General features: G+C 35.5%; 1 protein-coding gene across 1 annotated transcript in view; it reads left to right on the top strand.

The window, feature by feature from the left end:
* The window catches only part of LOC140160720 (uncharacterized), a 42,882-nt gene extending 25,778 nt beyond the window's left edge, over positions 1 to 17,104 (top strand). The window contains 11 exon segments of the mRNA XM_072184019.1: positions 314 to 401; positions 1,869 to 2,002; positions 2,614 to 2,698; positions 3,233 to 3,357; positions 3,672 to 3,821; positions 4,166 to 4,265; positions 4,268 to 4,820; positions 5,957 to 6,886; positions 8,602 to 9,461; positions 10,172 to 10,340; positions 13,488 to 17,104. Coding sequence (XP_072040120.1) covers positions 314 to 401; positions 1,869 to 2,002; positions 2,614 to 2,698; positions 3,233 to 3,357; positions 3,672 to 3,821; positions 4,166 to 4,265; positions 4,268 to 4,820; positions 5,957 to 6,886; positions 8,602 to 9,461; positions 10,172 to 10,340; positions 13,488 to 13,513 — 3,220 coding nt within the window. The 3' untranslated portion in view covers positions 13,514 to 17,104.
* Positions 17,105 to 25,136: the final 8,032 nt, after the last annotated feature.

The following is a 25,136-nucleotide window of genomic DNA, read 5'->3' as shown; positions in this document are numbered from 1 at the left end:
TTGACCTATCGGGAAATTGCTGTAATTATTAATAATTTATTTATTATTGTCATAATGTTATCATTAAAAATATTTAAATAATTAATTCATTTAATAATAATGTTTTTTAAGTTTGTTTTTATTCTAGTAACACGTTTTAAATTATATTTTGTACGCACAAAACCCGAATTTTTCTGAATTTTCCAGATAGGTCAAAGGGCAAAGTGTCCTAAAAAACCCGGAAGTTACAATAGCGATTTGGCTTATTCTCGTGTTATATGCAACATGTTTCACCTGCTTATTCTAAAACAAAGACTGTTTGTTTCCTTTTCAGAGAGGTGAACCATCCTAATGTATTATTATTACTGGGTCAGTGCATTGAGAGTATGCCGTTTCTCCTTATGCTAGAATATGCACCATTTGTAAGTACTACCTGTAGAGTTGTTAATATTGTGATTATTAAAGAAATGTGTATGAATGAAATTACTGTTCTGTGGTTGCTTCCTTTGCTGCAACCTCATATGGAAACTAATACATACATACATACATACATACACAAAATTTTTATAAGGCGCTTCTTACAGAGCGATCAGAGCGCACACAAAAAAGAGAAAACAAAAATAAGCAAAAAAATATCAACATTCTGGATACAAATGACATTTAAGCATTTTTTTGAAAGAGTGAAGTGATGAAGCCTCCCTGATGTTACGTGGGATGCTGTTCCATAATGAAGGTGCCGCAACACAAAACGATTTGTCACCGATTTTTTATTACCAACACAAGCTTTTAGTAATGTGGTGTCTTTGGAAGATCTTGTCCTACAACCAGTTGGAAGGTATTTCTCTATGAGAGAGTAAAACACATAAATATTGAGGAGCATTACCTTGTAAACATTTATAGACATACATACAAATCTTGAACTTGATTCTATCACGGATAGGCAGCCAATGGAGGTTATGCATTAGAGGCGAAGGGCTTTCACGTCTACCAACTGAGTGAATCAGCTTGACAGCTTTATGCTGGAGTGATTGCAAGCGGTCAAGATCTCTAGCATTCGCACCATAGAGCAAGGCATTTCCATAGTCTAGCCGTGATAGAATCAGAGCTCGAACTACACTATGTTTGGTCTCTTTGTCCAGATATCTACTGATACGTCTTACGTTACGCAAATGAAAATTTAGAGAAGATATTAAATTGTTAATGTGTGGAGTCATGGACATATGCTTATCAAAAACAATTCCGAGATTTCGGACTGTATCTGAAGGAACAATGATGTTATTATCAACTTTGAGTGTCACTGGTGGTATTTTGTTCAGACTCTGATAAGTTCCGGCGATGAAAAATTCAGTTTTACCTGGGTTTAGTTTAAGTTTGTTGTTTCCCATCCAATCTTTAAGCTCACAGATGCATTTTTCAAGTTTTGAAAGAGCAGTTTTATATGAACCCGAAACATTTGGGTCAAATGACACATAAATTTGTGTGTCATCTGCATACACGTGATAGTTTAATTCATGCCTGCGGATGATTGAGCCAACAGGAGTAGTGTAAACAACAAAATCTAATGGGCCCTTAACAGAGCCTTGCGGCACACCATAATCCAAAACATGGGAATCTGAGTAAATACCATCAATGTGAACCTGGCTAGTTGTCTAGAATAATAACCTGGTTAATGCAGTTGAAGGTTTTATTCTGTCTGCTTTAGACCCCTGAGCACTACCTGCCGATCTAACATTGCCTCTGATTGGTCAATTACATGATGTCTTCACTTTAATCACCAATCAGAATGGAGTTTTGCAAATAATTCACCCCCAATTTTGTGCGTAGTGAAACTATTCTAACAATGTTGCTGATTCTCATGGAGTTACAAATATTTGTTGTTGTCTATGCAGGGAGATTTGAAGAGTTACCTACAGAAGCATCAAGACATGGTTCAAGATATGGCCCACCGTGATGTGCAGCTACGTATGGCCTGTGATATGGTTAGTGGCATGATGTGGCTACACCAAGCAGATTTTATACACATGTGAGTTTCTAGAAATTAGATAGAAGAAGGAAACCAGTGTTGGATTGGGCTTTCAGTTGAAATCCTTACACTCCTATGGATGATATGACCTTAATCCCCACACATGGGATGTAGATTTCAAATGGAGTCAGCCATACAGGTAACCCCATTTGAAATTCACACTCCCTTTGGGAAGAATAAGGTCATGCATTCCATGGAGGGTGTATAGATTTCAACTGGAATAGCCTATGTCGGTTTGTGTGAGTAAAATAATGTACCTTTGGAACATGTGTTATAACCTTAACTATTCCATGGGAACAATGGGAATCTCATGCCTGGCTCATGCTTGGGTTGGTGCATTTAGTGATTAGTGTATTACATGTATTAGTAAAATCACATCACATGGAGAATGTAAACATTCACAGGAAGAATGATGCTTGCTTGGTACACAGTGATAATGGTTTACGTTACCTGTGATGAATGAACATGATGGAACTGCTTCTGTGGTAGAATTCATAATCTCTTCTGAATTCTCTCTTAAAGCTTCTTGCTCAAACACCTCATTTGCCAATGGAGACATAAAGTCATATTTATCCTGTCAACTAATCCTTTTGTTTGTTTTCCCATTTCAGTGACCTGGCAGCTCGTAACTGTCTAGTATGTGCAGACACATCGGTTAAGATTGGAGACTATGGTCTTTCATTAGAAAAATACCCAGTAAGTATATAGTAATGGGCTATTCCAGCTGACATCCACACACCCCAGTACAAGATTTAGTTAGTCTTTCATATAGGGAGTATGGGTTTCATGTAGAATAAACAATTGGGTAACTTCCATTTGAAATTCATGTACATATATAATGTCAATGGGCGTAGTTTCAAAATAACTAATCCTGGCTAGTTCCATTTGAAAATCATACTTTCTCTGTTGAAGGCTTTTCTTTAATCTTCCACAGGGGTAGTGTAGATTTTAAATGAAATAGCCCAACTTTTCAACTGAAAGCAATGAAATGCAAAATTGTCTGGCATATTGAAAGCTGGATTTAATTACCTATATTGATGGTAAAATATCATCTTGACAAGTCCTACACACCTACTGTCCTATGAGACGGATAGTTGTTTTCTGGTCTCTTTTTCTTATCGATTAAATTAATTTCAGTCGATATATAAAATTGCAGTCAGTTGATACAGAAAGATGAAAAGAATCAAATTTGATTGACCTGTCATAATTTATTTTTGCTGCTTCCAACAGGAAGATTATTATATAACCAAAGACCAACGTCATGCAGTACCAATTAGGTGGCTTGGACCAGAAGTTATGGAGATCACAGATAAAGACATGGTACCAAGGAAAGTCACTAAGGAATCAAATGTGTGGTAAGCTACCTCGTATTTCAAACAGCTACTTTGTATGCAACAGAAATACTTCCGTTTGTAAGATAATGACATTTATTGTGTGTACTAACTTTGAGAACAGAACTGCACTCTTTTGGTCTGATTGACTCAAGTGTCCTGTTAATGAGTGACATACATGATGCTTTATGAATGAGATAAATCTTAATATTGCTTCAAGATGTAAAAGCTCTAATTATTTAATTAACTAATCAGGGGCACTATAAGAAAGGCAGTAGTGATCATGGGGTTCAACCTTGTGAAATCCACACATTTTGACATCATGCTCTGTATTGCAGGTCATTTGGTGTCATAATGTTAGAGCTTTCAACTGGAGGACAGAAACCCTACCCTAACATGACCAATGAAGATGTCTTGAAACAGGTGGTAATGGAACAAGAAATCAGGCTTGATAAACCCAATCTAGATGTCAGATATGCAAGTAGATGGTAAGTTGAAACAACACCTTATAAACCATGTAGCATCACTCAGGGATGCAGCTATAAGCAGGTGCAGTACTCTAATCAGCCTGCCCCCTAAAAAAAATGGCTTGTATTATGAGATGCGGGTGGAAAAGAAAATTATTCAAAATGTTCCAGGAACACATATAAATTGATAAACAACCTAAGAATTATTAACTGGATGGGATGTTCATTATCATATAAAAGCAATTTTGTAGGCATAAAATCCATGGAAACCAAGGCCTTTGATATACTGATATGTAGTATGCAGACAAGCCGCATAATGTTGAAGTGAAATACCTTAACAATGTTCCCTGATGTTTATCCAATAGGTTTGAAATCATGATGTTCTGTTGGTTAGAATCTGATATGAGACCTACAATGAAAGAAATCCATGAGTTACTGATGCATCTACTGAACCAACAGAGATCGTGATCGATATGGATGACTTCCAGAGCAGATGGGAATCACTCAAACCGTCCGCTATGCAAGAATCATCAGAATCAAGCAAAGATGATTCACAATTCTTTGAAACGAAAGAAGACACTCCCCCCACTGATGGTTTCACATCGGGAATTGCCAACGGCTTTGTATCATCACCACCCCATGTTGATACGGACCCTAGCCCTAACATGAATATGAATGCAAATGTAGACATTGAACCCGTCATGGATGCTGGAGATGATTTCCAAACGACACCTCTTGGTGATGTTTTGAAATCAGAAGTAGACTCTGAAATACCACAAGTTAACAGAGAATTAGACTTTGTGATTCAGCCAACTGTGGCAGAAGCCACTGAATCAGCGCCCCCTGTTGTCTCCAATACAAACGTCACAGATGATTTGGATTTTGATCCATTTGTACAACCATCGGATCAAGATGCTTTTGGCAGTTTCACTGATAGCACATCATTTCCTGTACCTGTACCAGCACAAACTAATATACCACAAGTTTTAATCTCCAGTCCTACTAGTGAACCGGCAATGGGTGAGTTTATACAATAATGGATGGAAACTTGTTACTTTTTCTAAATTTTTATAATTGTTTCTAACTCTTTGTGGTGGGGGAAACTGAAGTCAACTAATAACATACTCTATTTCTGTAATTTTGAAGCAAGTCTATTCAAAGAAATACACATTCCCCACACCTCTAGCATCAACACCAGCAAACATGGACATTGATAATACCACTTTAAGCGTTGTCACTATGCAACTGTGGATACACATGTTTGAGTTTCATTCACCTTACTATTTACTCAATCACAAGTTTTCATTGTCCAAGAGAGGACTGACCATCTGCGGTCATCACTCCAGGAACTGCGGATGTCCACAGTTGCCATGTTTCCATTACTGGGCTATTCCAGATTAAATCCATACACCCTCTATGGAAGACATACCTTCATCTTCCACATAAGGAGTGTGACTTACAAATTGGGTTACCTGAATAGGTGACTCCATTTAAAATCTACACCCCCTTTGTGTGATATTAAGGTCATGTCTTCCATAGGGGGTGTATGGATTTCAACTGAAACAGCCCATTACACAGATTTCTCATATGAGTGTCCTTGTTTGCCAGTGTTACCTAACACTCACATACACACACGCCAACATTTAAAATGCTCATGGATACCCCCTCTGTGGAAGATTGACCTTATATCTTCTGCAGGGATAGCCTAATACACACACTATCTAACAGACTTGACAGGACTGTGTGTAAAAAACTTGTTTTAAATGTCAAGGAAGAAGTTGAGTTTATTTCAGTCAAAAACATTACTTCATGTACCTGTTACATAAGCTCCAAATTGGCTATTCCAGTTGAAATCCATATACCCCCTATGGAAGACAGGATCTTAATCTCCCACACAGGGGGTGTAGATTTCAAATAGATTCACCCATCTAGGTAACTCCATTTGAAATTCACACTCCCTGTGTAGTAGATTGAGGTACTATCTTCCATAGGGGATGTATGGATTTCAACTGCTGGAATAGTCCCATTGTTCAGTGACCCTAAAACCAAACATAGCAAACATATGAACAGACTTGTGTTCAAAGGTGTGTTATTAGTATTCATTCTAATTGCATGTATGCATGATTGAGATATCCTTTAAAATCCTTGTTTTCTAGATGATGATAACATTGTGTTTGAAGAAGAGGTTACTCTTACTGAATCCAGTGAAGTTCATGCTGCTGCACCCAGTGCTGTGAATACTGAATCCAGTGACATTCAAGCTACTGCCCCCAGCGCTGTGGATACTGAATCCAGTGAAGTTCAAGTTGCTGCCCCTAGTGCTGTGGATACTGAATCCAGTGACTTTCAAGCTGCTGCCCCCAGTGCTGTGGATACTGAATCCAGTGACTTTCAAGCTGCTGCCCCTAGTGCTATGGATACTTTTGCTTCTTTTGGGGAAGATCAAGAAAGTACTCCTACCCATACTGAAGACATAGAAGAAGTAATTCCATCCCATGGTACTATAGACACACATAGCAGTGATGATGATGTAAAGGAGGACAGTGTTCAGGATGATGCAGTTGATGAGGATGATGGTGATAAAACTCCTTCAAACATACCCGAAGAATCAATATTTGATTTTGATTCACCAGCTGCCACTAACCCTAGAGTTTTCACGGACACCCCTTTAGATGAAGAAAGTGATGACCCTCGTACAAGTACTCCCTCTGAAAGGACTGATGATGACTTGCCTCTAGATGCTCCAAATTCAGATGATGATTCCTCGTTGAGTTTTATATCAGCAACAAGTTTCCAAACAAAGCAAGATGATGGAGACTCCTCATCCTACAATACCATGGTAACGGCGCAAAGTGACGATCCTTCATTCTACAGTTTCAGCTCACCAGCGTCAAGTAGGAATGACTCTCTCCAGTTTAGTACGGACGGATCATTCAAAACTCTAACCGATGACTCCGTAGGTAGTGATGACATAGATGAGCAAACATTTGTTGACCAAACACCTGAGTCAAGTGTATTGGATGATGATATAAGTGATGGTGATGTGACTCCATCAACACCACAGCAAGATTTCCTCTCTATGTCAGGTAATTTGTTCATTCATATTAGCTTTAGTAATTATCATCTTACATCTTTTGGTGTTTGCTATATGCTGGTGAAAATCAAAATGGCTGCCGTGTTGTGATCATAAAGCTGCCATGTATGAATCATATATGTGTCATTATTTTCTATCAAGTTTGTAGTGGTGCTTGTCATTGAGTTAAAGATTTTTAAAAGGTAGAAGTGTTGGTGTTCTTGGTAAGTATTTTCTTGGAAAAGTGTATTAAGGAATGAGTTTAAAACACAAGCAAGTGCAAAAGTTGTTTGAGTACTTTTTGAAATGAGAGTCAACATTGTTGGCATGGTGCCCATAAAACAATGAGTCACTACTTACAGGAAATTTGATGACACCATCCCTTATGGGCTATTCAGTTGAAAATCCATACACCCCCAAATGAAGTCCCCATTTGAAATTCCCACTCCCTGTGTAAAAGCTTAAGACTCCATTTGAAATTCACACTTACTGTGTGTGAGATTAATGTCATATGGATTTCAACTGTGATAGCCCTATCCTCACAAGCATGAAACTCAATCCTTAATATACAAGATCACAATAAATCACAATTTGATATGCCTGTGTAATTGTGAAGAATTTCTTTACAAATCCTTTGCCAATTCATCATCTTCTGTTCTGCATAAATATCTTTGCAACAAGATTTCCAATATCCACTAGTATGTGACTGTTGACCCATATATTTGAATTTGTTTTATACTGTAACTGAGTTGTGATTTATGCAAGTTCATTTGTTTCTGATGCACCAGCCCTTGTAGCCTGTTGTGACACGATACCTTGAACATTAACATTTTACTCCGTAGTAGTGTACAATGCATTACACTTTATCTAAATCTTTTATTACATGCAACCTTGACCTTAAGCTATATTGATTAAAGTTAGTTGAGGGTAAGGGCCGCTACAGACTCTGAGTATTCGACGTAGAATATTTGATGTAACATGTCTACGTTATTTAATCTATTCCCATTCTATTTACAGTAATGTTTAAGTTGTAACCAATGTTTGATGACGTAAAATCGATAAGATGTTAAGCAGAATATCTGGTAGAAATATATTATCAATTTTACATCAACAAACATTCGTTAGAACTTGTAAGTTTAAAAACATTACTGGAAATAGAATGGGAATAGATTAAATAATGTAGATAATTATGTTACATCGAATATTTTACGTCAAATAAAAAGTCTGTAGGGTCACTTAGTGTACATATCACTTTGCATACTCTTGTATTATCTGAAGCAGTAATATTTTGCATCTTTTATGTTATTAATTTATTTTAAAGGTATCTTTATATTAGTACTAAAGGAATGTAAAGGCATAAAGGTTCTTTATTTAGATCCAATAAATTGAATCTCACTCAGAAATATTTTAATTCCTATCTTGAATCCTGATCACTCTGGTGTTTCTGTATACTTGTTGAAATGTTATAATACTGTCAGCTCTTAAGGATGTAGCCAAACTTCCTGGTTGCTGTTTATTTATGAGTTGGTCATAAATCTTGGGAGCTTGTATGCCCCCTTCATCCTTATTGATGGTGAGTGCTCAAGATTCCTGAGACTGTATAGTAATTGAAATATTTCGGATTGAGTTAAGTTCATTGGATCTAAAAAAAGTTCCCTTATACCTTTACAAACTATGAATGACCCTGATGAATTTGTTTCAAGAATTGTTTTCATCATCACAAAACAGGCAATGTTATTCTTCACCATGACCTCCCTCCTGATACCAGCTCCACTCAAAACCTAGCTTCACTTCACGACACAATGCTGAAAGAATCAGATAACTTGTTCACTCAAAGCAAAAATGTAACAGGTGCACAGCAGCAGAGTGTACTCCAGATCAATCAGAAGAGTAAGAAAGGTGGTCTATCCATCAGTGTATCCAGCAAGAAAGTGAAGCATACAGAAGTGAAACATGTCCGACATGTGCAGCACTCCACTGAAGGGGTGCAACTGTATAAGAAAGGTGATGATTACTCTGTCGTACAGGAAGGTACCGGATCACCAGCCATAGGTGTTGAGCTTTCACAGCTTCTTGCACAATCTGGTAACACCAAAGAGACAATAACCAAAAGTCATGACTTGATGGAACAGATGGAATCACATCGCACGGTTACAGTTGTTAAAAACGTCAGTTCATCTAGTGCCAAACAAGAGCGTATAATTGATTTGATGTTGTCTGGACCACCAAAAGAAGTTCAACCATCAGGTAGCCAAGAACTATTTGACTTCTTCTCTACTCCAGCTGAAGACAAAGACACCAGTAGCAACTTCCAAGCACCAATGCTTCAGCCAACCTCTCCACAGCTGTCTGCTTTTAGCTCATCTGGAAATACCCCTCTTATCCCAGACCTAATGGGTGATACCAATCCTATGAGCACAGGTCAGAGTTCATCTGGCGATGGCTTTCTTATTCCCGATTTACTTGGTGGTGATACTCATGTTGAGCAGACCATGAGTGTTTCTTCAGATGGTGGAGGTGGATTGGCATGGCAACAAGACATGACCATGGCAGGAGGAGGGGATTTCAATAAAGGAGATGAGGGGCAGGTCAGTTAGGATATTGAATTCAGTCATTTTTAGGAAATGATATTACAGGGAGATTTAGAAGAGCCCTACACATAGTTAAATATCCATTTTATGTACTTCAGACTAGTTGTACTACATGAATTCATTATATTGTCAGCCTGCTACGCTAATTGCCCAAGTCATTTCTTGTAATTTTGAGAACAAAAAACAAAATGCGGTTCAAGCATGCATCAGTTACGTAATCACCCTAATTATTTCAAATTATTTCCTTTCATTTGTATCATTATCATTTGTACTTGTGCACAGATTGGTGAATAAATATGTTTAAATGCACGCTTGAACCATATTTTGTACTTTGTTCTCAAAATTACAAAAAATGACTTAGGCAATTAGCGTAGCGTAGCAGGCTGGTGATATACTATTTTTAGTGGAAAGCAAGTTTGCTTTCTAACCAGGTCCATATAATTCCCTGTATCATCAAAAGTATACACCTCATAACACGATGCCGAACAAAGAAGCTCCATGCTGCAAGAAAACAGATTCTAAAAGATAACTTTATTGATAAACTTTAAAATACTGTACAAGTAAATTTGCAAATAATGATGGATAGTCCAATATCATAAATGTGCTGCTATACTCCTCTTCTTGCAAATATGTAAAAAGATAAACAAAATTGAGTATTTGAGAAATTTGCCACCAATAATGCTTACATTTGCTACCTTCTTACAAAGGGTCAATGGAGTACATCAACCACCGTTCACCAAGAGCATAGTCTAACCTCTTCCACAGACTTTGGACTTCCTGAATTCAGTTTCACAGTGAATAACCCTGAAAGCCAGCAACCTGCATCAGAGACTGATACTTCAGGCCTAATAGATTTTGACATGGATACAAAATTGGGTTTGTTTTATAAACCATTCAACTACATAACATTAAAGCTTGCTGCTAAAATATTTAGCCGGCCATTTCCACTCATCATAGCAGCAATTTATTCACATAGTTCATAGCTATCGTCTGCAAAGAACACCTCATCTGATAACAAAGATAAAATAGTTCTGTAGCCTCTACAATACTTGTAAAGTAGTTCATAACATAAACTCTATTTATAAGGCAAAAAAATGTTTGTTTCCTGTAGCCGGTCAAATGCAAAATGCGACAAAACGCTTGTTTGTTGTGTAATGTGTAAATATTTACTCCAGTAGTGTTTTGTATTATTTCTTGTGATTTTTCTGGGTTTTTTTTTTGTTTGTTTGTTTTTTCTTTGTATGTGAAAACATTTCTAATGTGCAAAATAGGCCGTCAAAAACATAATGCACGCTACAGGAAACAAACTTGTTTTGTTGTTTTGGCCTAGTAGCATTACTAGCATAATGGTACGTTTGGCTTTTGCTCATGCCTGTTAGTAATTGGCCTATTCCTGGTGAAATCCATACACCCTGTATGGAATCTTCCACATAGGGAGTATGACTTTCAGATGAGGTTACCTGAATGGGTGATTCCATTTGAAATCTAGACTTCCTGTTTGGAAGATTAAAGTTAATCCTCCACAGGGGTATATAGCTTTCAGCTGGAGTAGTCCATTCTTTAAACAGAACATGAATGATTATTAGTGTACAAATATATCTAGGCTGAAAGAAATGCTTGCAAACAAGTTGTACGCTGCAACAGCTTCTCTAATCAGGGACGGCGGGCTAGTTAAGGAAATACTAAACATGAGTCCTGCAAGTGAAGCTTTAACTGTCCTTTGATATACAATCATGATGTCCAACTTCCTAATTTGAAATTACTATAATTAGAAGACATTCATTACTTCATTCTTTCTTGGCAAGCATTTTCTTATATCTGTATACATTTTTGTAATGTCGTCAAAAGGTACCTTTGAGGGTAGAGAACCAGAAAGCCTTACTGGCAATGAAAATTAGTTAAGTCTTTCTGGTTCTCAACCCTCGGCATGTTACTTGAATGAGACATGTGTCATGTGACTACACAGACTCGGCCATGTTTGTGTGTGGCTCAAAATAGTGTACTCCTGATGGATTATTACCTCATGTGTCCAGCAAACTTATGTTAAAGAGCATACATTTTGTTTGTGTTCTGTAATGCACTGCATTTCACATATATCATTTCAGTATGCTGTGGTTCCTGATCCACGTGTGAAGAACTACAAAACTAGCTGAAGTTGAAATTTTGAAAGTTTGGCTCATCATAGACATAACACATGTTATCAACATCATTATAAATAATACACTGCATTATAAGAGGCTGAAAATTAGAACTTCTTTGATATAGTTTTAACAAGCATCATCATCATCATCAACATCCTTCAGCTGTGGAGCAGGCGACCACAAGATTTTCTATTGCGAAATGTGGAAGTATGGGTATCTGTTCTGCCTGAATTCCTTCATCATACCCGAGCACACGTTGCATGTATATTACAAACAACACTGCACAATTTTGCGCTCACCTGAAACATTTTCGCCTGGTCCACTAAATGTCTTCAGAAGATGATGATGCTTTGAAAATGGAACTTTTAATCACTTTCATTATCACTCAAGTACTCTGTATGAACACCACTTACTGGTAGGCCCCAATAGCAATTTCTTATACATTATCATTTGAGCCACAAGTACTTTAAAATAGGGCTTTGTTCTAAGCGAGTAAGCTTAAATTTGCATGATGAAAATTGTGAGTGTTTGTGGAACTGCTTACAGTCATTTTGTTATCAGGCAAATCAAGTGATGCCCACTTATTTGTAGAATTAGAAGAGACTTTATGACTCGGTATCCTCATTAAATAATTGGGTAGGGCACTTTAAATGGGTAGAGTGCAAGGAGTATGTTTGGAGATTGTACAGTACAGTATTTATGTGGGTACCCGAGTCATGTGGGATTGACACAAGCAAAAAATTGATATTGAATGAATATAATACTATGGATTTAAACCCACAGATCACTAATTTTCTGTCTAATAAATAGGTAGCTTTTATTTCTTTTTCATTCTTGGTACTTATGGAACCTGCAATATCAAAACCTTTTGCTAATGCATGAATAATGATCAGCATTTCAAATTAAATTCTTACGCTATATTTGTGCAAAGTATTGGTTTCTTATGTGCATAATATTAACTTTTATTGCTGTTTTTATAAATCAAACCGTTCTTTACAATGGACTGTGTAATTTATTCTGTTTTAAACAGCTTGCTTTCGTTATGTTATATACCAGACATGTTCCCAATACTTCTGTTGGAAAAACATTGTTTTTCTTGTTTATGTATCCATTTTTATATAACTTAGCATTCATTTCTTTAATTGTATTTTTCATTGTCATTGGATACTATATTTTGTTTTACCTTGAGTTTAGTAATAGCGTGTGTAATAACTGGTGTATTTTGCTGGTTGTGGCATTGAATCTCATGTTAACTTAATCCTGCAGTGCGTATACATGTACATGAGCAATGCAACTGCATAACAGCATTGACATGACTACCAAACTTGAGGTGAAACAAAATGTACGTTCAATCTTCTGATCATTCTTAAGTGTCGAATGTGTATGTCTGGCTATTAGAATTGTTCATCTGACATTGAGTACTGTAATCCAAGACAACCTGTGACATATTCCTCACTATCTATTTGAGCATGTCACCAGTTTGCTTAGGTTATGAAAGAGCCACAAGTCATCTATTGTATAAGCATGTATGCGAATATGCCAAAATGAAAGTTAAGTTTGATTGACAAAATATTCATGACTTGATTGTATCACTGTCACATTATCACAAAATTGCCTGGCTGACTATAAAAAAACAACCAATCAAAATGTGTTCATTCATGTACAGAAAGCCTCTGATGCATGTTGTTGCATCCATATTGCATGCACTCTTGAACATGATTAGAAAATCATTGTACTTTTTAAACCCATACCATGTGATGTTATTTCCATTAAAGCTTTCTCATATAGTCACTCCAAAGTTATCTATTACTTCATGATGTGTTTTACTTGATTGCATGTTTTAATAAATCTTTTCTTTTTGTATATAATTTTCATCCTGTAGATCAAAGTGGTAGCAACTTTGAGTAGAAGTCAGTCATCATGAACATATCAAGAAAGCTGGACCATGTGACCTACAGGTATCATTGGTACCAAGATGAAGACTTGATCCAAAAGGATGTGAGAAGAATCAACTCAATCTACCTACAGCAAGCCAAATACTATATAACCCAATCCTGCCTGGGACAGCGACACCTGTTATAGTTTGAATTCTATGTTATGTGTAGTGTTAAGTCTGATGTTAACTCCTCTATCACTTTCTCATACAATGCTGTGATGTTTTTTGTCCATGATAGTATAGCTGGAAGAAATAGAAAACACTCCATCCACTCTTTTGCTCTTGGTATTCTTGCATAGCCAATCAGAAGTTATGTCACAGTCAAATTGAATAATAGAAATTATTTATCTCAGGTTTACAAAATCTACAGCCAAATATTAATCAGTCTTGATGATGATGTGGTGGAGTAAACATCAGCCATTTGTCTGCAGCTAGTTGAATGAGTGTAAGCCAGTTCCCTGTACACTACACAGATGCCAGATTTAAGGAAATTCTTAATATTGGATTTATTCGGAATAAAGTTCCTTGTACAGAAATAAAGTGGTTTCCAGAAATATTGGATGTTTAGGACTCTGGCAGCATTGGCTTACATCTGAGGAGAGTATGTTTGTCCTCATGGTTTTCAAATTTAGCTGTAAATCACATCTGATCTACTTGGGGCTAATGTCGGAAACTTGAAAAATAAACAAAATAATAGAACCGATAGAATAGGTAAGAATTATAATTATTAATTATCATAACTTCACAATCACATGATTTCATCATTGCAGAGCATTGATATTGTGATGAAAACTCAATTTAGCTTGATTGGATTAGATTGTGTGACCATTACTTATGTAGATATAAAGTTTTGTCCACTTTAAAGTACGAAGTAAGGTTCGCTCATTAGCGTATCATGCATCGTGTATAAAGACGGTCATGCATTCGTGTGCAGCTTAGCAGCGCGTTAATTCCTTTTGACATTACGGCGCGCTGAAACTAATTTACTGCGTACTTTACTTAGTACTTCAAGGTGGACATACTGTAGTCTGTTCTTTTCACTGCCAATTGTGATTCATTAGCCTCATCACAGCTTTATGTATTTGTAGCAATATAGTATTTCATGATTTGTACCCTGTATAACTTTCTATAGAGACACCTTGTAATCAGTCTACTGAAATTAGTGCAATTCTGTCAAATGTCTTCATTTATCTATACCTACCTGTTACAGTCTGTAACTAACAAATTACCTGTTGTTAACTGCAGTGTTCAGAATCAAGTTCAGATAATAAAAAAATAACATATCAATTTTTCTCAATTTTAGATATTATAACTGCTGAAAAACCTATGTGCTACTTTTGATCATACTTGTATTTTCACAAGCAGGGTGTAAATTTGAAGCTAGCATTATAGGGCACATGTTATTGGTCTTAACTCAAATAGTTTTGAAAATGGTATTTATCGGCTCATACATCTGAACTCGACAATGTCACTTCACATACTGTTGTATGCATGTAATGAAATATGGTTTCTGAGAAATCACAAAATTCAACAAGTCCGAAATGTATTTTTCTTATTGGGTCGTCCAAAGGAAAAGACCTTATGGCATCATGTAGATGTCCATTGTTAACAATTATGTAAGGCTCTTTCAAATTTGGTCTCATATAAATAATTCAAATGATATTGCAACCAAACTTAGGCCATAGCTGCACTATGGGAACGTTCATGTATAAATGGTGTTGTTCAAGGTCACACACTGAGGTCAAAGGTCATTTGAGGTTAACTTGTAAGAGGCTGAAAATGAAAAAAAAAAATTAATATTACTATGTGTGGTGTTTACCACACATATATTTGGAGGACCTATCTGGGACTGTCATTCCTATTTTTTGATGTCATTGTAAGTAATCAATTTAGATAGGGATCAATGTCACAGACAAATTATTGAAGAAGTGTAACAGTTTACATTGGTGTAATGATGGCAAAGTCACTGTATGGAATAGAAACATACACAATAGTATGTGATGCATTGAATGAATTTATTTTACATCAGTAGCAGCTGTGTTCATTCACAATAATCAGGATAATAACTGCAGGTTTAAAAAGTATGATACCAAAGTGAAAGTAGTGCATTATTAGCAAACCCCAGAACGTCAAACCAGTCATATTAGCAGAAGGGTTAATTATTGTACTTGAAGCCATAATTTATGATTCTTGTAGTTTTTTTGTGTAAATTTTGGAATCACAAAATTGAAATAACTGTCAGGAGGTTTTTCTGTTCATTTTTAGGTGAAAATAATGAGGTAAAATGAAGGAAAACCCCAACAACAATTGGGGTTTGAAAAACAAAAATGAAATTTATTAAAAAATTATAAGTATATTATGGCTTCAAATAAATAACACATGTTAGCAAGTTCCTGAAATAGCCACATAATTACAGCCGTGCATATATAGAAGCTATGTGCTGACGTACAACCAAAAATCTCTGTGACTTGTATTTTCATAATGATCATAATAATATAGGACTAGTTTTAAACTTGAAATGTATACAAATTGCTCACTATTTTGGCAAATTGCATTTTACTGTAATTAAGTGTAAATAAGCTGTCACCAAATATATGAAAATGTTGGAATTCTAGTTAACACATCTGGCTATTGCAGTTGAAATCCATACACCCTCAATGGAAGACATGACCTTAATCTCCCATACAGGTGGTGTAGATTTCAAATGGAGTCATCATTCAGATAATTCTATTTAAAATTCACACTATGTATGGAAGATAGGTCTTGTCTACCATATGGATTTCAACTGGAATAGCCCATTTTGATTTGCTGAAGAGAGAATCAAATTCTCTGGTCTGTGTATATGTTATATAAAAGGAATGTACTCGGAATTGCTTACTGTACCCTCATACATATCAATTGTAATACTCCTGCTGAAATGTTTAACATAATTACATATTTATGTGTGTTTTTTTAAATGTAAGAAGGTATTTTTCCCTAGGAAGATGAGTAAAATTTCCAAAATGTTGGCAACAGTTCCCACAAGTTCTCATTATTTTCTTTTGTGTTTTAAAAAAGCAGTAATGCCCTCTAAATGCCCTGTAAATCATGTCAGTGGTGAACCCAGGACGGCAGATTATAGGGAACTCCTTATACAGGAAATGTAGTTAAGGTTTCCTAATTATTTCAGGTGACATGTATATAGAAATTATGTGTGAAACCTAAATTTAATTCCATATGTAGGCCACAGTTTTTATCTACACACACAGTCCCATCATTAGTCTAGGGATGGACTTCTAACCCCTATGTATACAAACAGGGTTACTGATGGTAACGTTAACCCCATGGGCACTACAGGCCAGATTGTCAGCCAAGTAAGGACTATTTTGATTGGTTACAAAGAGGGCTGTATCATGTATTGAGCCAATCAGAGAGGTGGTAAAAATAGTTAGTAGTGCTAAGTGCTTAAAGATCTTAAAGCTCTATTTTGATTGGTTACTAAGATGATTATATCATGTAATTAACCAATCAAGAGGTCTATTAGATAGGCAGTAGTACAGTAACCATGGGGATAGACACATAAATTCCTGCAATGTCAATCAATCAACAAGCATCAATCCAAACCCAGTTTTTAATATGTATCTGTTGTAAATTTGCTTGTGATGTAGCCCAGTTTTGTGAAAGATGCATCCTGATGAGTGAAATTAAATATGAAACCATTTTGGCAATGTCTTCGTGAAAGTTCCAGAGGAAAATCTGTCATTCACAATCTATAATCATTTGTACAGACATGGAAATATTGCCATAATGTTCTTTTTTAATCTGAAGCATAGTAATGATTTTATGCTGCATAATATATTGATGATAATAATGTACATATTGTAATTTATGCAACTCAATCTATCCAAATATGAATACACAATGAAATTGAATATATTTTAAAATCGTATCTATTCAAATCAAATTCAGACCATTCTATTTTCAATTGATTTGCTTACCTACCACTATGCTGTGCCTAAGAATGCGCTATTGCAGTTGAAATCCATACAACCCCTATGGAAGACATGACCTGAATCTCCCACATTGGCAGTGTGAATTTAAAATGGGGTTACCTGAATGGGTGACTCCATTTAAAGTCTATACCCCTGTGTGGGAGATTAAAATAATGTCTTCCATATGGGGTGTAGGGATTTCACCTCGAATAGTCCAATTTGTTACTTGATCTGATCCATTTTGTCTGTCTGAAATTTCTAAATTTATTATCACCAAATATATCAAGTTGAAAACTTATATAGTGTATTCATGATCAAGTTTGTAATATTTGTAATTTTCTTGTCATCATTTTGAAATCAAATTTAGTCTTATCAAACATTAGTAATATAAGACAACTTGGATCAAATCATGTCACATTTGAAGAGAGCTTCTCCAAAACTCGCTCAGCCTACTACGTCAATGCTACTCATTTTATTAGAATTTATTTTTTTAGGTCAGTATTTTACAGATGTCACTATTTTATCAAAAATTCAATATTTTACACCATTAAATTATGGAACAGTCACATCCCTTCTGGGCAAATAATGGGCTATTCCATTGAAATCTGCCATACCCCTGTGAAAGTCTTTCACAGAGGGAGTATGTTTTTCAAATGGAATTGGCTACGGTTATTGTTTTGAAACCTGTACCCCCCTGTATAAATATGGCTTTATCTTCCTCAACTGGAGTGAGTATTTCAAGTGGAAGTTTCCTAATTGTCATCTATTTGAAATTCATGCTCCCTCTGGGAAACACTTGAGCTAAATCTTCCACGGGGGGAGTTTTGATTTCAAATAGAATAGCCCAGTATTCCTGTTTGAGGGTGACTGACCATTCAGTAAATGAGGAACATATTGGTGATGATCTGAGGAGTGAGTTTTGGATTAGTAGTCTTCATTTATGATTTCTATACATTTCATGCCAAATATAAAGTTGCATTATTTCCTTATCTAATATCAGCTTAAAGACTATACAATTTGAGAATTATAAAATGTGTACATATTGTATTTGTTGCAATGCAGCAAGGTTATTTGATTTTTTTTAAATTTCAGACCTGTTTAGCTGCAGGAGAATCAATTTAAAAAAAGTTTGGCTTTTGATAAAATAACTGCTTTTTAAAAACAGCTAGAGAGCAGTGGGTAAGGTCTTTGACTCATGCAAGAGGTCCTCAGTTCAATCTGTGGTGGAGTCAAAAATTAAATATTCTGCTCTCTCCATTACTGCATTTGAATTGTCGTGAGGCAGATGCAGTGGATAACAAAGACCTCACAGCCAGTTTCAATCAGGGTAATGGCTGACTGTTCATACACCCAACCATGGCCTTGGGCATCATGGGAGAGAACTGTTTCAACACAGAATCATTTACCCAAGTTAAAAAGACCAAAACAAACAAAAAAGCAATAATAACCCTTCACGCTGCAGAATTAGCAATGAATTCATGGAATTCAGCTTTTATCTTTGAATGCCTATATTGAGTTGGCTAGTGCAGCTGTACAGGAGGTCAGTAGTGTTGCTTTAAATTGGCATAAGATTGGCAAAAATTGAATATATTGTTTTTAACCAGATTTTATTCTAAAAAAGATTTTATGTATTCAATTGATTCATTTTAATCCTATCATTGACATGATGCACAGATATATCAACTTTATTTGGCTTAATGTAATGTATAATCATGACAAAGAAAGAAAGAATTCTATTTTTTACAAGTGTTATCTTTGTTGTATTCAGTGAAAAATTATCTGGTAGCTACTTCAATACAAATTTTAGTTTTGTGTGTGTGTGTTTGTATATATAGCCATAGTCGTATTGACAATGTTTTGTGTATTCTAAGAGTGTAGCCACAATGATTATTCAAGTATAAACATGAAAGTGTATTTCCCTTTAAATTGAGAATTTGGTGCAAATTTGTAGGCAGTAAAAGTAAACTAAGGCCTAAAAAATGTTGTATTGGCGTAATAAGCTGAACAAAAATGCGGTAGGTAAGAATATATTCAACGCTCATTGAAACATAATCTTTCCATCATGTAGGTGCCCAGAGATGTATGACCTATTCTCTTAGGGTCAGTTAAGTCACGCCAATACAGCAATCCTTTTTTAGGCCTAAAATGATTTATCTTCTTATCCAACGAGGACCCAAGGAATTCTTTTTTTTTCATCCCAAATATGCAGATTATTGCCTATGTATATATTTTGATTTGTTAGTAACTGAAACTGAAAGATTTAGGGTTTCTCTACCGAAGTCAATTTGTGCCGAAAATCCACAGGAATTAATAGCAGGAATTGACTTCTGGTAGAGAAATCCTAAATCTGGGTATTGTTCCAAGTATACATTTTACATTTTTTCGTTGGTGTTCAGATAATGGTATTCAGTATCCTGAATTTCTTCAAGTATACTTCTTCAAATCAAAATCTGGGGTTAACAATTTACCATTTTGGTAAAACCCATAAGCCTTTGAGGGTAGACCTGAGAAATGCACATCATTGTGTATTTGAAAGCGTGAAGTGAGCGGTAACGATTGCACATCAGCATGACGGCATCGGAGGTTTACCCACAAAGGCTTATGGGATTTACCAAAGGTATTTTTAAGAGTGCATTTAAGGGATCTAAAATGAACGTTTATTGCGTTTCGACAGTATTTTTTGTGTGACATGAGAGCACCTCAGACCTATCGAATTGCATTCTGAATACGAAGCATGTCTTTCTGATATCAAATAATTTTCATTTTTTGAAAATCACAATATAATACAAATTTTATGACAAATTATAAAAATTTGATATTTTTCAAATTTTGATATATAACAGTCCTCGAAGTAAATTATATAAATCTAATGATATATTCTTAAAGTGTATGTAGCAGGGAGGAAAAGCCGACGGTCAATTGAAAATTTTGACCTTTCATATTGAAGATATGGATTTTTCCCAAAAAGACCTAATTTTTTTTTTTTTTTGGTGTTTTGGGGAAAAAATCCATATCTTCAATACTGAAAAGGTCAAAATTTTCAATTGATCGTCGGCTTTTCATCCCACCTACATACACTTTAAGTATAAATCATCAGATTTATAAAGTTTACTTCAAGTACTGTTAAATATCAAAAATATCAATTTTAATGATTTGCCATAAAATGTGTATTAAATTGCGAATTTCAAAAATCGAAATTATTTGATATCAGAATGACATTCTTCGTATTCAGAATGCAATTCGATATGTCTGATGTGCTCTAATGTCCCAAAATAAATACTGTCCAAACGTTCATACCCCAGCCCTTAAAGTTTCCATGTACAATGATGTAGTGGGATGTAGCATTCATGATTCACAGTACTCGCATTAGGTACAAGTCAAACCTTCCTCATTCGAACCTCGTATACAGATCTCTCTGTTATCAGGTTTTGTGATTGTCATAGGAATGCATGTTTTTATGCTTTAACATCTTAATTTCATGCACTGCTGCATGAATAATGACATGTGTTACATACAGCACTCAAATGCAGTATATTCAGTCCCTTTTGCTGTTTCAGTTTTTTAGAACCTCGGGCATTCAGTGCAGAATTAGAATTACACAGAATTATCTGGATTTTTCAAATTTTCAGTGGAGAAAGGTTGGACTGTATTGCCATATTGTGTGGAATTATTCGTAATTATCAAATTATTTTTTAAACTGCATATATTACACTATACATTCCAGCTTACTTTAGTTTCTTGCTATATTTAGATGTAAAGTTTGCTGCCATTCAAGTAAATAGATTATTGTGTGCTATTTTATGTTTGATCAAAAGTTGAGACTGAATATTGTAGAATGTATGCAATCATTGTATGACAGGTGCTAGTCTGTTAATTGCAGTATATCTACCCAATGGGCTATTCCAGTTGAAATCCATATACCCCATGTGGAAAACATGACCTTAATCTCCCACACAGGGAGTGTGTATTTCAAATTGGGTTACTTGATTGGGTGATTCCATTTGAAATTTACACCCCTTGTATGGAAATTCAGGTCATATCTTCCATAGGGGGTGTATGGATTTAATTGTAATAGCCCAATGTGTCACTTCTACAGAGGGCCTCCGAGTAAACACTGCTTGTCAATTGCTGTGACAGCAATGGTGCTGGTGGGTAAGACACCACAGACCCTGTATGATAATTTGGGGTCACGTTATACCAGTCTCAATTTTAGTTAAACAAGTCTGTATATGTCAGCTGGTAGAGATGATTATAAACACCATGGTATTGTTTCCATTGCATATGAACATTTATTTGATTAGCAGTTTGTGTCCAATTTTAATGGAGTAGTTTTGATGTATTTTTGTATTTTGATAATTTGATTTAGTGTGCTAAAATGAGTGTTTGCAAACAATGTCATGGAGTTCAGAGTTAGAATTTTGGCATGAATCTGTAAATAAATTCTTGTAAAATTAAGAGATTCTTGTAAAAAATCCTGTCTAAACATACTGTACTGTACTGTACCTCCGCAAAAGTAAAATCATTCCTGCAAATTATTTTTCGCAAGAATCAAGATTTATTCTGGTGCTTGTGATGAAAATTCTAGCTCTGGGAGTGATATTTAGTGCAATGAAGTGATGTTATCAATTTCAATTGTTTTTTAGGAATTTAAAATGTATATAGGAACCTATGATGCACTACACTAAATCCTGATAAATCTTGATGTTTTTCAATAGTAGAAGTATGCCACATTGTGAAGAGCCCTACCATCTCTGAAGAGGCACCTGAAATAGCAAATGTGCAAGAATCAACTGTGATCACACATTATTGAAGAGATTCATCAGGAATACAGTAATGATGAGGGCATCATCATCTTCCGTTGATGTCATGCCATCCAACAAAGGATCAATTGGCATATACCATTGAGAAAGGCAACAGACTGGATTGCCAAAACTTGGAATTTTTACTATGAAAACTTTGAAATCTGTGATTACACAGCTTTGGCTAGGTTGTTCAAATTAGATTCACTTTATTTTGTGTATAAAGCGCCACTAAAGGAATCGGAGGGTGTCTGATAAGTACTCAAAATGTTTGTATAAAAATCAATTTACAGATTATGGTAAAAATTCTAGCCCTGAAAACTAGTGCTAAATGTGCACTCCTTTGCAAATCATGCATGTCATAAAATAAACCCTGAATATGTTCTTGATACAAATGTCATTTGTGTAATAGACTATTGAAAGTGAGATACCAGTGTCAATATAAACCAAATACCCAGTAGTTTGTGTACATGAATGTGAGAAACATTATATTGTATTGCAAATAAACAAACACTCAAAAATGAAAAGAACTTGGACTTCGTTGGACTTTCATTCATATTTTTTATTACACAAAGTATGGTTACATATTTTGTACATTTCGTTATGAATTCGGCAGAGTGACGAATCGAGCATTTTGAGCAAAATGAGTTACTGTATGCTTGTGATTATGTATCAGGCGATCTTTCATTTCCACCAAAATTAATGATAAATCTTACTTCCCGGCGTAGATATTGAAATTGTGATTTGGACGAATCGCGCCTAAGTGCGATTAATGAATTTGACCAAAAGACGAATCGTATACTTAGCTGTACAAAACAGGCTGATAAATTGTATAGTATAGCTGGAAACTCAGAATTTTTTATATTACATGTCATATACTGTTATTTTTGATACCAATGGGTAGCTATAGGTATCTTCTATCCAGTGATAGCAAAATAAGTACAAACATTCCCCACATGATATCGCTATGGCGTAATTATGTCAGAGCGCCGTCGCAAAATTGGGAAATCACAGAAAATTATACACAAAATATAGGCCAATATTGTTATATCTACTCTAAAATTATTGATTTGAACTGGAGTTTTCACTAAATATTACGGGGATGACTAATTATAACTTATATACCAAGTTTAGGAGCTATGGCCTTAGGACAACCAGCAATTTTAACATAAAATCCCCAAATCAAGGATGAGTGCTATAGTTTACACGTAGTTGAATGCGGATTCGTCCCGTATACAACTCTTTGCGCAGCGGTTGACACTTTTGGATTTAGCATAAAGCGAATAGCTGTAAATACCTGTTTTGAGGAAATATCGATTGTTTCAGAACTTCAGAATATTACAAATAATTAGGGTACATTCACTTCTATAATATACATTTCAAATGAGTGCTCACGAATGTTCTCATGTTTTAGAACGGCCGATGGAATGGTACCAATATTTTCAAACGCCGTTTACTCAGAACAGCGATTTTACGGATTCGTCACTCTGCCGTATTCATAACGATTTGTACAGAAACGCTTTTAGTCTAGTACATTTTACTTTTTATGGAAAATATTACAGTAATATAATAGCCCTGAATACATAAACAAAACATATGACAACAATATGGAAATGGTCTATTCCAGTTGAAATCCTTTCACCCCTATAGAAGACACAGCCTAAGGGATTTATTCTGGTAACCCCATTTGAAATTCACACCCCCTGTGTGCGAAAGGTCATGTCTTCCATAAGCGTGTATATGGATTTAAATGGCCCAATCACAACTTCCCTGCATATAGTACAAAACAAGGTGGAACAAATTCAATGTGTGTGATTTCCAAACTTTAAAAAATTAAAATTTCATGGTAAAGGTGCACTGAAAAGACTTTTTAACTCAATATCTATGCATCAAATTAAAAAACTGAAAGAAGCCTATTTTAGTTCTGTACATTTTGATACCTCAATGGTCTGGATAGCTCAAAATTTATAGCCATGGTGACTGAAAAAGAAAGCAAATTCAAAAGTTGCACTACACCGCTACTCAACTCAGTGTACCATTACATTCACTACATGAATGAAGACCAGGCACCCTAGCAACCAAAGCAACATTTTCAATGGGTTTAGATGAAACTTTTGAATCTGCATCTTTTTCATTTAAAGGGTCACCATGGTAACATATTTTGATCTATTTTAATAACCCGAAATATGTTAAAGACAAATGAGACATCAAAATTAGCATTTGCTATTTCAGTTTTAAAATTTCGTTTTGATTGTTTTTGAGTTCTTCATGTGATACATTTTACTTAAGCCAAATAAACTGGCCATGCTAACGGGAAATCTCATCTGCTGCATTCTTAGCTAATGGTACATTTAGGTGCCTATACATTCTTGCCATTAGTTTTGATAAACTAGTGCTGAAGCTGCCAGTGGATTCATTACAATTTACATTTAAAATTGACATTTTCAGTAATTGGTGCAAATGAAATATGGGAATTGTCAGAGGCAGGTTTTCCAAAGTGGGGGCCATGGGTCTCGATCCCCCGACTTTTCTAACATTTTCAAATAGGCAAATTCAGATTTTGTACCCGACTGGGTGCATTTCAACTTCAACTTTATTGCCACAATCCTTTCATGCAGCAGGTTAAAAAGCCCTTGGTCTTATCAGCAAATTGATATGACACCACTTTGGCACATAATCCAGACATGCTAAGTAATCCAGACATGCTAAGTAGCAAATGCGAAAAATACGATTTATGTCCTTCAGTGTATGGATTCGGACCGTCTTAAAAAAATAAATAAATAAATGACTGCAGGCAGAGATTATATGCCCGGTGCCATTTAAAT

This window comes from Amphiura filiformis, chromosome 1 (genome assembly GCF_039555335.1).
Source record: "Amphiura filiformis chromosome 1, Afil_fr2py, whole genome shotgun sequence".
NCBI lineage: Eukaryota > Metazoa > Echinodermata > Ophiuroidea > Amphilepidida > Amphiuridae > Amphiura > Amphiura filiformis.
Note: the sequence above shows the minus strand (reverse complement) of the source record. Positions and strands in the feature narration are given on the sequence as shown.